The following is a 17,028-nucleotide window of genomic DNA, read 5'->3' as shown; positions in this document are numbered from 1 at the left end:
AATATCTTCTTAATCTAACTTCTTCTAATCATCTTGAACATTATTTTCTCGTTGTTCAACATTACTAGAAACCATTTCATTAAGCAGGTACTAGCTTACCCCAATTATCAACAGCAGCATTATCTTGGTAAAAAATATAATTTTGACAGGCACTATGTTTTCTATATTTGGCTAACTATTTTTCGATCAATTTAATATAACCTACACAATTTTTGTCTTTAAATTAGTAGAATTTCGGTCTTTTTTAAAACCTATTGCAGCCCAACACATAACACTAACTTCATATGAATCAAATGTATATGAATTAACATCATTTAATATTTTCTTAAATCACTATAATAATACTTAAAAGCGTGTAAGAAACATTGTACGCATGTTTTTGACGGTTAAGGTTCGTTCAATTTTCTTCATGTATTAATTCAATGATTCTAGTAAATAAAATGTCTTGACAAATTTAGGACTAATGCTAATAACAATTTTGAAGATTAGTGTGATTTGATTGTGTTGTATCTTAGCCCATTTTCCAAACTGTGACTATAGTATCTATAACCTATTTAAAACAGTAGTGACACGGGTGACCTTTCAAAACGACGCAATGTTGCCGCAGCAACTCTGAGTTTTAGTTTATTTTTCTTTGACCTATAACAAAATTTTAATATAAATAAAATAATGAAACAAAAATGTTATGTATTATAACTTATTTTAACATTATAGTAGATCTAATGCATATATTATCGAAGAACTTAAAACTACAATCAATTACACAACCACAATAATTTATAGGTTAGAGTTGTTTTATTATATATACATTAAACTTTTTCCAACACTAGTATTGGCAGGGTTCTAAAGACGTTTTTTTATGTAGTGGTACTTCCGAAGACCCAATTCACCTAATTAATAATTGTACATCTGATTAATGTATTTTACTTTCATTCGATAGCATATTTAAGTTTTACGCTTAGTTCTTGTTTCTTTCGATGCAATCTATCATTGTAAGGTCATTAAGATATTACTATATTTCTTTTTAATTTGTCTTCTTACTACCTGTATACTTTCTTGATGAAACTACATTTAATCAAATTAATAACTAAGCTGTTTATTTCCAATCTATCAAAAACTTGCTCAAGATTCTACCATATGTCAATATCTTCTTCAATGTGTCTGATCGAGCTGACACAAACCGATGGTGTTATTTTCACCAATACCTCTTTCCATAAATCCAGACAGTCCTTGTTTGAATATCCTTCTCGACCTGAATGTCTATTACAATACCCTATATCAACTCAATTGGATTAAATATGCAGTGATAGAGAGGAAGACAATATACTCTGTGGCCATAGCATTCAGTAATCTGATATACCATGTATCTTTTCTCAGGCTTATTTCTAAAAAAGTAAATTACATAAAATGCAATTAAATATTTCATATATATATATATATATATATATATACTATAGTTCATTCTTTAACATGATTTTCTCCAAACTTCTTTTATGTACTTTAAACCATTCCTTAATTGCAGTCTTTGTTGATGCACTTGTTGGGATATTCCCCACCATTGTACATGGTTCCTCCAAGTTCCTTAAAAGCTGATTTTCAAACAAATTCAAAAACAAGTTATGGTTCATTTCTCCATGGTAGTCACCTTTGGACTTAGAGGAAAATACTAATATTGCACCAGAAATAAAACCATTCCTGTTTCCAGCATGAAAAACTATATATCTGCAATGAATTATTAATAAATGTTATGATTAACAAGACCTAATCGATAGTTGTTCCAACGTTTACTTTTTCCCATCAACTTATGTTGCATTTACAGTATATTTACTATCATCTTGCCATGAGCGACCCAATGTACCATTCTGAAATATTTATGTCTCATTTAAATATATAAATTGATATAATAATTCTTCCTTGATTTTGTTATATGTTTTTAAAAATGTTATTCATTTAAAGGGAATTTCTGGGAGTGCCATTAAACACCTTCATGAATTATCTTTACACGACTTAAATCCTATATTACAGAGTATGAAGCGATGTTCTACACCCCTCAAATAGCTGTATATATTTTAGCTTTTTAGGGATACCTTCCAGACTAACAACTTTCTCTGAAATAATTGTATTAAATTATGTTTCGATTGAAAACACTACTTACTGTTTTTTACACTTCGTATATTTGATTTCACATACAGCTATCATCAAGCCAATCTTGATTCGTCGCCAGTTTCGCATAAACACGGTTTGTGTTTGGTGAATTTAAGGTTATATTGTTTTTTATTTTTTGAAATATTTTAGTGACAGTGCCCGTACTAATATTCGGTGCAGCTGCAACGTCCAAAAATATTTTCCATTAAAACCCCGGCGATTTCCAATTTATTAAAACAAAGCGTTAAAACAACTTTCGTCGGTTTACAATCCGTAAATATAATATTTTGAAGAATTTTGCGGACGTTTTTGAAGGCCCTTTCGGTTACATGATCTCTAACAGCATTCTATCTCTTTTTAAATACAATAAAATGAGAAGCATAATATTGTCTGACTGTAAAACGAATTTGCAACTTTAGACAGAGACATATTGACACACGTGTCACTACTGTTTTAAATTGAAATATTTTTTGTAGATGTATATATATATATATAATATATTAAACCAGAAATTTCATTTTAAAATATTTGTTAAAATTACCTGAACTAGAAATCCAAAATTTATAAAATTAAAAATAGATAAAAATAGTGACAAAAATGATTAGAATTATGGATATTTAATAATGGGTTCGATGACTAGACAAGATAGCGGTTTCTAATATCGATCCGAGTTTGATATAACTTATTAATTAACCTTGAATTAGATTGATCATATCTCTTAATATTTAGTTTGAACGAGGAATATGGTTTATTTCGACGGATTGATTAGTGGTTCTGATTGCAAATTCAAACGTAAATCTCGATATAGTTTTTTCCCAATCGAGGATGCTATATCGGGTTAAAATCGCGATGTATTTCATCTAATTCTTGGAGTATGCACTCCCATTATTTCGAGTGGCTGTTTGACAAGAGCAAAAGTTTATCTGCCCTTTTTGCCTTACAGTTGTTTCATCTTGCACCAGAAGTTTTCGTTTCCGTTTCGCATCGAATAAATGCTTTTTAACTATTATCTAACAGGACTAAATAAAGAATAAAATTTTAAAATAGATAAATAAAATATTTTACATCGCAACAGTGTTCTTCACTAAGAGAGAGTCTATATTGAAAGCTATGTGTGTGATTTCTTTTCTTTTCTTTTATTAAAATGCTTTATTATTTGATATATCCATGTATGCTATTATTCTTGAAATATAATACCGTTCAAATATCAAATAAAATAGCTGCTGATTCCCAGTGGTTCTTCTATAGTCATAGCAATATCTTACAAATATAACGATTTTAAAGCATCTCTTATTTGTAACTTAGTTGTAACGTTGTTGTTAACTTCGTAAGCATAGTGCACGTAAGCATCACGCTTCTTCAGCAAATGCAGCTTCAAAACTTCAAAATTGCAAACTTCAGAAAATCACATAAGAAAATTCTAGTAAGATAATATCGCAGAATATTATATACGCATCATACTCATCCTACACTTCATGAGTATCATATTAGATGAAAAAAGTAGGAAACGGCAAACCAACTGAGTCTATTGGTTAATATATTTTTAGAGCTCTGGATCCTGATATAAAAGTCTTGATCAAGACAGGCAACTTAGTAACCTAGTAACATAAAGGAAATAACTATCAGATCACATATAGTGATAAAAAAGCTCTGAAGGATTTAATATGTTGTAGCGACCTTGTCGAATTTTACATCATGGAATAACTGTCTACAAAATACCCAGAAATATAATCCCAGATGTTGAACATGGGCGGGGTGCCAGCAGCGCCAAATAGAACCTGATAACGAATAGCTGGCGGCAACCCCGAGACGTTTATCTGGGATGTTATTGAAGGGTATTTCGATTGATTCAGTGCTCAACCATTGTTTGGTTTAGACGTGCCACCATCGACTGCCCAAGCCTCGCCTCCAGGTAACACCACTGCCATCCGTTTTATCTAACTGTATTTTTCACATTTATTATATAGCCAATAAATAACGGTCAAATAATGTAAACACCACTGTTTCATTTCGTTTTACCTCCATTCACCGAGCCACATCATTTACCCTAAAAAGTCATCATTATTGATCCCCACCTAATGGTTAGAGCATTAAATGGATACTATTAATTTATAGTTACATTGTATATAATATAAAAATATATAATTTCCACACAACACTGAAATATATTACTTCGTAAATGATCTTTTAATATTAATTTAAGTGGTTGGATGGGTTTCAAGGATCAAATAAGCATATCTTTACTATTTTTAAAACATAAAATTTTTATTTCAAACTATTTAACAAATCTTATACTTTGTGTATAAATTGAGCAAAAGCAGAATTAATTAATGAAAATATCTATCACGTTATACGCAAATAGGGTTATTATATTGTAGCTGTTGTTGTTATATTGTTATATAGGCCGGTCCTGTTGGCTTCAGGACTGTCGATACCAAGACGATAATAGTCAAGATATTAATTTAATAAAGAATATTTCAAGGATCAATACGAATTCAATCCGTGAATTCAGCTCCATGAACTTGATTACACAAGTATTAAACTGTACAATATTATATTGCACAGCTTTTGTACTAATGCTAGACTAGATGAGGTGAAAAGTTTTGATTAATGAGTAGTCCTAAGTAATCTCTTATGATATTTAGATGGTTATGTTTGAGCTCATTTTTTAATAGTCTAATAAATAGTTTTTGATTCTCTTTGGATATCGTTTTTTCTGAAATATCACAGGGTATAAATGCAACATTCAACAATACTTTGTTTTGAAAGCACCGAATTATGCCCCGAATATTGGAATCTCATATTTGGATGGCATATGTCCATATGTGGAGTACTTCTATTTTTTTACATGAGCCTTCCATCACAGTTTTGCGTTCATTTTGATATCTAAATATTTAATATGTTAGCATATGTCATTAGGACGTTATCTATTCTCTTATTTGAAAAATTGGCGAATACAGATTTAGTCGCAATTAAACACATCATTTATTGCTCAGACCAATTTTTAATTTTGTTTACTGACTTTGGCAGTTTCACTGCTGCTTTTTCCTTTTCTATACCGTGCTATGATGAGCAAATCTAGCTATTGTATAATTTTGCTCGTGTATTGGAATATCACCTGTGTACGACAAGGTAAAAATCAATACACTATCCTGCGGCATTCTCACCTTTATTTTTTTTTTCAATTCTCGATATATACTCTCATGTATAACCCTAGAGGCTCTATCGAATGAGATTTTGACAACTCCTTAAACTATATGGGCAACTATTTGCCCATATGGAATTATTTTCATAATTTCATGAATTTCATCTATAGTTGGGTGTTTTTCGCTAATGCAAAATTGATGCACTAGAGTTACTTTTTTATCATCTCTTAGGGGCATTAGTTTTTTAAGCAGATTTTTTTCAGATAATTTATTGGGAATTGTGATATTGACCTGTAAAGATGAGCCCTCATTTGGAGGCTTTCCACATTTAAATATCATTATCACTTCCACAAGCGTGTAAGTTTTAGGCCTGCTTTACATTGAAGCTGCTTTACAATCTCTTCTGTATTCAAGCCGTGCCTAGAAACATTCCTACCGTTAATATTTAATTTAATTTCTGCTACAATTTTTATATTAGAAATCTTTTATTTTAATATAAAATTCGCCCAGTTTCACTCTCATTTCACCGGAAAGTCAAATCCAAATACGGCCAAAGTTCCCAGTTTTTAATCGATATATTTATCTAAAGTAAAGCTACATTCACTTAATTGATTTTTTGTTATAGTTCTAACACCATTATCAAATGATGACCGACCCTGTCTTTAACGGCCCCTAACTTTTAGTATATGTTACGAACAAAACATTTTATGTTGTATTTGCGCGCTTAACAATAAAACGAAAAGTAAAATGGAGAACGGGCCTTAAACAAGACCAAAATGATTTGTATGTTTTATTCAAATCGGAGGCAAGTTAAGTGGAAGCGGTTGTAGTGTTTTAAAATTCATACGATTTTAAGGCCTATAAAAATTCCAAGGGCGCCGTTAAACACATACCCTTAGGGGATCGATATGAGGAAGACGATGAGGTGGGCGGCGGTGCGGCGGTAGAGGCCGCCTGAGCTGGCGGAAATTTCAGATTAATGCACTGCACCGGCCCCATAAATCATTTATTTCACGAGCCGGCGAGTTTCTTTATAAACCAAAATATGAGCCGCGCTGATAGACGGTTTAAGACCGCTTCAATCGGTCTGCGGAGATCACTTTTAAAAGATGCTGGGCCGGTCTTCAGACGCTCCTCGGCATAAGCCCGCGTCTCGCTAATATTTAAGAATTATTTATTATCCTTTAAGTGGGTCTTATTTAAATTTCTCAACAACCGTTCGAGTTTTTATTCGGCAATACGCTTTCTAAACTCTGTATTAAAATATTGATGTTTTAAAAGAACTTTTCATTTTCGAAGACTTTGTTTTGTACTGGACTTAAAATAAGCTAGTTTAGGTTAAACTAAAGAGCGTTTGGCTAGTTAATTTTTGCAAGCTTAGTTTAGTAACTGTTTGTTTATAATGATATAAAATTACCATATTCAATTATAAAATTATTTTATTTTTCTACCTGCAATGATTTCAACACACTTGGTTGAGCCTTTCAACATCCTTGCAACAACAGTATTCCGTCACGGAAATGAGAGTATGGAGAGCAGTGAAAATGTTCCCTTAAGAGTTCACAATCCCCTCAACTCCTTCCGTAGTCCAGGAATAGATGGAGAGAAGTGTGCTCATAGAAGGAAGTGTGAGAGTGCCAAATCAGGAGAATATCGAAGATGGAAAGTAACTTTTACGCAATTAGATCACAAACCTCCGGGTTTTCCCATCGTCCAAATAATTATATATATTGTCTGGAAAATGACACATTTTTTTATTCTTCAATCTAAGCCTCATCTCCCAAATTTTGGCATCTAGCTGGTCAGGATGGTTGGAGTAACATTCGTCTATAACCTTTTTCATGTCCCAAAACACACTAGTCGTTAGTTGTTGGACATAAATATCGACTTCGCTTTCTCTGTCGTTGAACCATCACGTTGACGGATGTTTCATTTCTGTAGTGTTATACCTATTTATAATGCATAATGACAGATAGCTGCATAAAATCGGCCGAATCTCCATCGAATCACTCCAAAAATTTTTGAAAACACTTGCTTCTGATCGGCATTCATTAAATGCGGCGCCTATATTGCGCAGAGTTTTCATTCTTCCTGTAAGCTGTTTTGCACCCGTAACGGTTACTTCGCCCATCTTCATTCGTCTAACACAATATCATACAGTCGATCATTTAAACTTTTAACTTCAGTTGACTACTTCTTACCGACAAACAGGCGCACCTAATGTTTTGTCATCTTCCGATGAATTTTGTGGAAGGTTAATCCATACAGGACGGGGAGCTATAATGACGGCACAATATTAAAGTTGATCCATTTTAACGAAAAATACGCAAGTTGTCCACTGTAAAAAATCATGTATACAAACTATTCCGGAGAGCAATTTGAAACTTGTCGTACGATGTAATGACCCGTACAGGCAGAAAACATATCAAAACTTAAGCCATCCCTATCCAGAGCCTAACATATAGATTTTCATTTACTACTAACTTTTAAAAGAAAGCTGTTAAATTATAAGATATTCTGCTCACAAGTTTGTGAGTTATTGTGGTAACAGTGACCCTACTTTTGTTATTTTCAAAACAATGAATCAAAAACGATTTCGTGTTTTAATTTTACACTGCTTCTTGATGGGAAAAAATACTGTTCAAGCGAAGCAACGGCTTGAAAAGTGTTATAAGGGTTTCGCTTCATCGGAAACAATAATTGAAACAACAAACGTTGGTTTGTTGACTTCAACTGGTGTCGTAGAGACACCGATGATGAACACAGTGGACGTCCAAATGAGGTGGTAATACCAGAGAACGTCAAAAAAATCTCAAAATCGTTTTGTATGATGGAAAAGTGAAGACGAGTGTCTTAGCTAATATCGTAAATATACCTAGAGAACGTGTTCTCTGAAAGACTCTGCTGAAAGACCAAAAACAAGAACACGTTGATGACACTGAGCAGTGTTTTCATCGCACCACAGCGTCACTTCACTCCGAAATCAAAACGATCGTCATCTGAGTGGACAGCTATTGGAACTTGCAGAAGAAACATAAACATGCAATTCTTAGTACTGCTAGCGAGCCTAATGTAGCCAGCCATCATCTAACGCTCTGAAAATAAAGTATTGAGTACCATTGCTGAACCGTACTATGTTAATGAAGTAATAGCGCGATATCCCTTTCAAAGCCATAAAGAGTGTAATTAAGAGGGATTAACAGAAAAAGTTTGTATTGTAACATCAATCTATTCCAATTACATAAAATACTAAAAATATATTCCTATCCCCATGTTATCGTAAAACTAAAGTGGCTTTAATATTAGCCTTAACTGGATCCAATCTTCTATTAAAATTTTATTAAGACCCATAAGTTACAAATAGGGGGAAAATATATTGCTAGTACTCTGAAAATAAGCCTTGAAATTTTTTTATTGCTTATTGAAACTTACATTCTCTCTATTTTGACATATAGATATTAGTTTGAGAAATGTGTAATGGTCATTTTAATAATATTTTCTAGAATCTGTTTCACATAAAATTATTGAACGTTAAAATTAAACATTAAAAAGTGAAAATGTCATTATCATGCAATGTTTTTACTCATATCGTATTTCTAAAATTTTCAGATGTTTCGAAAAAACTCTCTGTTAGTCAACTACTAATACAGATTCAAATTCAATTAGCTTCTAATAGGAGCCATTGATATTACAATAATTATGTGTGTCTATTTTAATGTTATTACTGTAATCACAAGTAAATTAATTAAGTATTCTATTATTAAAATGTCTATGTTATTAGAAACCAACGAAGATATTTCTCCTTTACAAATAAGGTTAGATTTTATTCAGGAAATCTTTTTGAAAATACATATTAATCTAAGAATATTTAGAATTAACTAACATAAAAAATAGTGCAGTAATATTAATTCAATTTAAATTACGTAAAATATTTATTTTAATAAAACTTCTTAAAAGCTGTTTTAGCAAACATGTTTTGAACAAGTTTCACAAAAACTTTATTTTCAATTTCTAATACATTCACAATTTCTATTACCTTCTAATAGGAATCGGCCAATATAAAATAATTATGTGTGTATATTATAACACTTTTGAGGAAATCGTAAGTAACTTTACTAATTATAAAAGATCGAGATAAAAACAATTATAAAAATGTAAATCAAACCAACGTTATCAAAATAATGAATATAATACAATTGATATCTGTTTTTAATTCCACCTAAGGATAAGGTACAAAAGCAGCAATTAAAGTTTTTTGTGTTGGTAAATTCGTTCCTGCGGGCGGCGTTTAAATTTTAATTAACGAAAAGGCCCGTTAATTCCTTTCGTCGCGTTTTCGGTCGCTCTGAGACCACCGCAATGGAAAAAGTTATTAAATGGGGCGGCGGAATGGGGCGGATTCCCACCGAAACCCCAAAAACCATAGTTTTGATAAGTAGGCTCCGTTGATGTGGTCCTGACAACTTTGAAATTGAAGTAAAACAATTCCGCCATTCAGCCTTTTACTTTGATGCGAAGAAATATTTAATGCCCGCTTTCGTATCAAAATTAATGTATTGTCATTAGTTTTAACAGATTTTAATTTATCTCGCCGCTCTGACTAATAATTTAATGATATCAGACAAAGTACTTCTAATATTCTGTTTTAAACTAGATGAATCAGTGAACTTCGTACACCTACATATTTGATATAAATAGATGTTTTTTTAGGACTGACTATGATGTTATGATTAGTAAATGGCATCTAATCCAACGTTATTTTTGATTTTTTGACTAAGTTATTGTTCTGATGAAAAAACGTTTCCAGTCATTATCAATTTATGTATCCGGATTACCGAAATGTATTTTAATCTGTAAAAAATAATGATCTGCCTCTGGTAGTGCTGGCTAGTAAGTGATAAATATGTTGTTGTATCCGCAATTGTCTAAGACTTTTTATCTTATTTTTCGTACACATTTGAAATTTACCAAAAAATTTTGTGGTATACCTTGAAGATGTATATGAAATATCTATATATATCTGGTCCTGTGCAATATGCGTTGGGCCAAAACACATCATTTGGAAATAACTATTATATTTTTGAATGTTGGCCAAGAGTTTTTTCTCTTGGCAATCTCTCAATTGTAACTGATTGAGTGGCATCATAGTCAATAGCCGAATAGTAGCAGAATATTGCTCGTTCCTGTATAAAAGGAGAAGAACTGCGACTGCTGAATCAATTTTATTATGTTGTGCTCTCTATTATTGTGTTTCACGTGCTGTTGTTGTAAACTTTTTACACTCTAAGCCTATCATATTCTAGGCCTATTATCATTTTCTGCTTTTCGCTGTCATAAGTGCACTTAGCACTTGAGATAGCTCGTTGAAGATTTAATTAACTTCGGCGACCTAAGTCAGGTTGTTTGTCTTCTCGACCCCTTGGTAATGTTAACAATAAAAGTAAAAAAAAATATCGCTCACTAAACTTGTACCAATCAAAGTAAATAATAACAAATGTCAAATAAATTGACAAAGTGTGGTTTACTATTACCAACTGTCTAGCTACAAATTTCAACTCTATTCTTTGTAAATATTTACTTGGCCGAAATTATAATACCAATCGAAATTTTGGTACATAGTTATATAATATCTGGCATATATGTCCTTATTTTTACTTGATTTCCACGATATAGAATCCACGCACCTATCAAAAAATACCTTAATTTGTATAAAATATAAATCATGATAAGGTATTAATCGGTCAATCGCAAGAAACTGTCTTCAATGTTTAATACATTGTGTATTTGACATCACTACATGGTATAAAATAAAGTCGCCTTTTCTGTCCCTATATCCTTATGTGCGCTTAAATCTTTAAAACTACGCAACGGATTTTGATGCGGTTTTTTTCAATAGATAGAGTGATTCAAGAGGAAGGTTTATATGTATAATACATGCATAATATACTAAGGCAACATTGCTAATTTTAGAGGTTTCTAACGTAATGTCGTAAATTAACCTATTTTTTAGGCTTATTTAGCAATTAGCAAAAACGCTGCCTAACCCTACGAGTTAGATCAAATTGCCAAAATGTCAAGGGCAGTAATGAATGAACCAAAAATACTGGATCGATTTTAATCATGTTTTCATTGAGTGACATAGGCATATATATTTTATGCCCGTGCAAAGTCGGAGCGGGCCGCTATGTTTTTATATACAACGTTCATATTTTTTCTGTAGTGTATTTAATTTAGTATCAGCATTGCACCCGTGTGAAGCCGGGGCGGGTCGCTAGTATTTGATAAGCAGCAAAAATGTCGATAATTTGTGACGTTGAAACTATTGATGACAGTGACACTTTTTTATATGGGAAAATTGTTATTTTTACATTGTTCTTCTCAAGTATTGTATAGTTACTCACCATATGAAGGCAAAGTTAGCCATATCGGTCCAGCCATTCTCAAGTTAATGGTTCTGACTTAACAGAATGTTTTTTAAAGTATTCTCCGTGAAAAATGATGTAATTTTCCATACGTTGGGATTGAGACAACTTTAAAACACGCGTTCATATTATCAAACAATGAAAACAAATCTAATTTAAAGGCAAATGATTAGGAATAATAGTGCCCAAAGACTATGGACATCGTCCTATGACAATTTTGCTTTATAAGAATATGTAAGAATATGTACTGGATCTATGTTACTATATTATATCATTTTTTACAGTGCTGTGGGGTATCGACATAACACCGTCCAAAGAATAAGTTCGTTGATATAATGTTATGAAACATAATAACATGAAAATATTGACGAACTAACTTCGTATTTTTCTCGAGATAAATTTTTTAAATTATTCTAAATAACATAATAAACCACAAACTGCACTTAAATTATAAAATATTCTTCTCAGGCTGCTGATTTCTGTTCAATGTCTCCTCAATAAATGCAATTTTGTGTTCATGTCGCCTCGGGTAGTTGCTCCTTTAAGAAAAAATCAAATTCCTAAATTGTTTTCCCCAAAACTACGGCCGTCAAACATAATTTAATATATAAAATTTTATAGCGTATTCCTTATAGTTTGATACTTTGATTAGAAAAATTTATAGGGAAGGCATACACTAATGTCATGTAAATCGTTTTAGTGCAACTTGAGATATCATGGCACGCGTATCCTTTTATTTGAATCTCCTTTATATCTTTATAGCTAATCATAGCATATTATTAAATGACTAAGCTTTTGAAATATGACGTAATTATATTTTGTCAGATTAATAGACTGGAAAACCCCCTTGAAACTATTAAGTAAGTTACGAACCTGTTTATATGCCGGGCCACTAAAACAGCTATACTATCGAAAATAATTCAAATATTTAAAACACCTCATGGGATTATATATTTAAGACATTAAGATTTCGCTATATGTAAAGAGGAAATCGATTGTTTCAAATATTTAGGCTAAAGCACCCCTTTAATCAATGACACGACAACGTGATTGCAAAGCGATCTTACTTTTACAATAAATTATAATATTTAAATTATTTAGATATGGTTTTCTTGACAATTGCACATGGTTTTTCAGCACGTTCAATTATAATCAAGCGTTCGTATTATTAGCAGCATATAACAGGTGCGGCAAAAGTCCCGCTGCCATTTGTTGCGAGCCATCTTGGTTATGTCACGTTTAGCTCCGTTTCGCTTTAACCATTGTGTTGTGTAGACGTCCAAATTTGATTATGAATAAATATACATTGCAAGAACGAGCACTACGACAATATTTATTTAAAAGTAATTGTTGCATGTTTCCCAATCAGCGGAAATTGCGTCAAAAATATCCTAATCTTCCAGTGCTTCACAAAACCACAATTTATCCTTTACATGCGAATTTTCGACAGCAAGGTACGACAGCAGAGAAGCCTCATTCTGGAAGACAACGGACGTCTCGTAACGCTGAAAATGTAGCTCTGGTGCGCGATAGTATTACAGAGTTTCCAGAAACATCAATTCGGAGACGTGGTTCCCAGTTATACATTTCTGCACGCAGTTTAAGGTGAATTTTGAAAACTGATTTGAAAATGTTCCCATACAAAATTCAATTAGTCCAAAAATTGCTACCGAGAGATTCTGATCAACGAGTTGAGTGCAGTATTGCAATCCTAGGCTGTCTGCTGGAATTGAAGAATTTTCGTCTAAATTAATAGTAAGCGATGAAGCCCATTTTCTTCTCAGTGGTCACGTCAATAAACCGCAAAATCGGTTTTGGAGAATACAGAATCCATAATTAATTCACTAAAAACAAATGTATAGTGTGGTATTCATGCTGGAAACATCATTGGGCCCTACTTTTTTGAAAATGACCAACGTGTTGTAGTTGCTCTTACAGCTGAACGATACTAAGACATGATTCGAAATTTTCTCGTGCCTGAAATGGAAGAGCACAGAGTAGAGGATATATGGTTTCAGTAATATCGGGCAACAGCACACACAGCTCGTTCAACAATTCAATTATGGAATGACGTTTTTCCACGGAGACTAATTTCGCGAAGTGGCGATTTAGCATGGGCAGCCAGATCTCCGGATTTAACAGCACCAGACTTTTCTCATGGGGTTTTTAAAATCAAAACTTTATGTGAATAAGTCTCAAACGATTCAACATCTTAAAGATAATGTTCGTCACGAAACTGAAGAAATTCACCCTCAGATGTTGCAGGATGTCATGAAAAATGCCCGAAAATGAGCCCAAAATTTCATAGCGAATAGCGGTCACCATTTAATCGATATAATGTTTCAGTTATAATAAGAAAAATGTAAAAACGGAGTTAACTTTTTATGAAAACCAAACTTACTTATCTTTTCTTTCAGCAAATTTATAGGCAATCAAAATGGTAGTGGGGCTTTTGCCGCACGTTGGCTGACGTTGTTATCAACATATTTCTAAATACTAAGGTTATTCTAACCAGGAACTGTGTTCATGACTATATCAGCAATTGAGTATAAGCGATGCGACTTAATTTTGAGGCATCAAGAAGAGTTATTTTTATATTTTAATGTATTGTTTTTTACTAGACATTACTTTTGAACATCAGAAGCATGACAGAATGAAATAATTAGTATGTTAAGAGTACTAGAAATCAAAAATTTTTCAAATATATTTTAAGTATTGTAATATAAATTTCAAAATGTACATTTGTATAGCGTCCGCTTAAGTATTTCCATTCAATCTAACTAGTAATAAATATAACGAACTGCTATATAAATCCTATTCTATAATATAAAAATGAATAATCGGCGTTACAATAATTTTTTCTATTAAAAATTGTTCTTGTTCCAACTTTACTCATTACACGTTGGTCAACATTTAGGTGCTGATTTTAAATCCATTAAATCTTGAAATATCAATTGAAATCCACTTCTTCGAATCGATTAAACCGTTTTACGTTTTTTCTCGTATTTAGCTATCGTATTAAATATTCTAATTAACCAATTAACATTATTTTTCGGGAAATGCTCACAGACTGGAGTAGAATGGATCTTATTAATTTATACCTACTTCCCGTTTCTTTCGAGACAAGGTATAAAGGCGACAATTAAAGTTTTTAACGGGCGTAAATTTGTCACTTTAAGAGGCTGCTGTTCAAATTTTAATTAACAAAAAGGCCTGTTAAATCCCTTCTTTGGATTATCGGTTACTCTGATGTTATCACAATGAAAAAACGATTATTATGGATTCGAATTGTAATTGGATACAATCGATAATGAACGAGATTCTTTTAATTATTAAATGTTGTAAGAATTTTGTGCAAATTGGAGTATCGTTAATTTAAATTAACGTTATTAGGTCCTTGAATGTATTTGGATCAGCTATATCTATTGGCGTAATATTAATATAAAGAACTGTTAAACAGTCTAACTTAATTATTAAATTCGGTTATTTTTATAATTTTTTACATAAAATAATAGTGTGTTCTATTCAATAAAATATAAAACCTTAAGCACTCATTACTTTTGTTGATTTTAAAGAATCTGCTGCATAAGCCTATCAATCCCTTTCAGAAAGTTATTCTATTGCCATTCAATTGATTTTGGCTTCAAAGATTTAATTAAGTAGTAAATCTAAAGACAAACATCTAACTTAAACTCTCAAAGATACTTCAAATGGCATAAAAATTAACTAATTATTTTCATTAATTATTTTTAGACGTATATGTATTATTGGATTGCTTCTCACTAAATCATTTTTTAAAGTAAAAAAACTACCAGAAAATATGCAAGCACTTAATTTGCGAATATTTGAAAGGACCTTCATTGATTTTGAGGCTTTTACAAGGTATCTTAAATATGTATCTCTTAATTAACCCCCTAAAAATTGTTTGACTCGTTATGAGTAAAGATAAAAATTATCTTTAAGAACAGAAATAATAAGTTACATTTGAATGATAGTAAAAAGTTTCAAACTAATTCTGGAAAGATTTAAAGCTCAATAATATACAAACTAAAGGAACCAAATCATTTTACAAGCATCTTACATGTATAGAAAAAAAAACAAAAAATACTAACCTAAATGATCATGAAATATAGTTGGAGATGTGTTAAAATAATTTTGAAACATTGCCTGAAGACAGAACAGCAAAATATGAAAAATTCGTCATCTGTAAGACTTCATAAACAAAAAGGTTTTCAAAAAAAATTTATGATATTTTTATTGTTATTTATATTGTTATCTAGTAAAACATTTCAATACCAAAATGCTCTCTAATGCTTCACTTATTAACATTTCAGGTCAAGCAGAATGCAGAACCCACACCAGACATCCCCACAGCGCGAGCGCCCATCGTCGTCCCACCAGAGCTGACACTCGTACCAATTTAAGCTACGAGAAAACTGGTTCAAACGGTGAAGAATATACCCAAACCTTTGTTAAACAGAATACGAAGATTGTACTAGATTGTGCCGTTAATATCAATTTTAGGTAAGAGTGTGATTTATATTCATTTATTACACTACCGCCTTCCTGTACAATTACTCACTATAATATAATGAGTTAGAGAAGAAGTAGTTCCGTTCTTTCCTTATATATTTTAAAATCGAATTGACTTATAAAAACTGAAATTTTATCAGTGGTCTTTGATAAATGATGTTTTGTCATTTTCCAGCAAAATCAAACCGAACCAAAAAACCATAAGAGCTTCCGAGGTTTTTTGGTGAAAAACAGACGAGGAAACCTTTTTCATCATTTGAATATGTTTAAAATATTTCATGAAACACATCTCATTTATAAAAATTTCAGCAACTTTATTAGTCCTTTCATTTATTGAAATAATATTTTAAACTCTTTTTAAAATGGCCTTTCATATCAGAGAAATAAAATTTCTTTACTTAGAGATGCCTCTACACCTATTGAGTTTTCTCCTATTACTCTATTGCAGTTATAACATATTTAACATATACATCGCTGTGTTTTCCTTGATTCTTACGTTATCAAATAGATACATCTATCAAAATATAATCACATTTTTATAAAATATAACTCGCGGTAAAGTATTCAGATCAGTGCCAAGAAATTATCTACAATATTTAATACATTATACATTATATTCGCTGTTTGATAGTAGTGACCGTTAGTATTAATCAGTACTCAATATTTTTAAATGTTTTAAATGTCTTAATATACGCACATATATTTGACAATCAAAAGTCAATCCTGTGACAGTGAAACTACTGATGACAGTGACAGTGACATTTTTTATAGGAAAGCAGAAC

General features: G+C 31.8%; 1 protein-coding gene across 1 annotated transcript in view; it reads left to right on the top strand.

Annotated features, from left to right (window-relative positions):
- Positions 1-17,028, top strand: part of tei (irregular chiasm C-roughest protein teiresias) — a 979,218-nt gene that overhangs the window by 612,470 nt on the left and 349,720 nt on the right. The window contains exon 3 of the mRNA XM_076406653.1: positions 16,048-16,237. Coding sequence (XP_076262768.1) covers positions 16,048-16,237 — 190 coding nt within the window. The remainder of the gene's footprint in view (positions 1-16,047; positions 16,238-17,028) is intronic.

The sequence above is a fragment of the Rhynchophorus ferrugineus genome, unplaced genomic scaffold (genome assembly GCF_030347505.1).
Source record: "Rhynchophorus ferrugineus isolate W39M unplaced genomic scaffold, kcgeb_rfMv2 rfM6, whole genome shotgun sequence".
Lineage (NCBI taxonomy): Eukaryota > Metazoa > Arthropoda > Insecta > Coleoptera > Curculionidae > Rhynchophorus > Rhynchophorus ferrugineus.
This window is presented reverse-complemented; position numbering and strand designations above follow the sequence as displayed.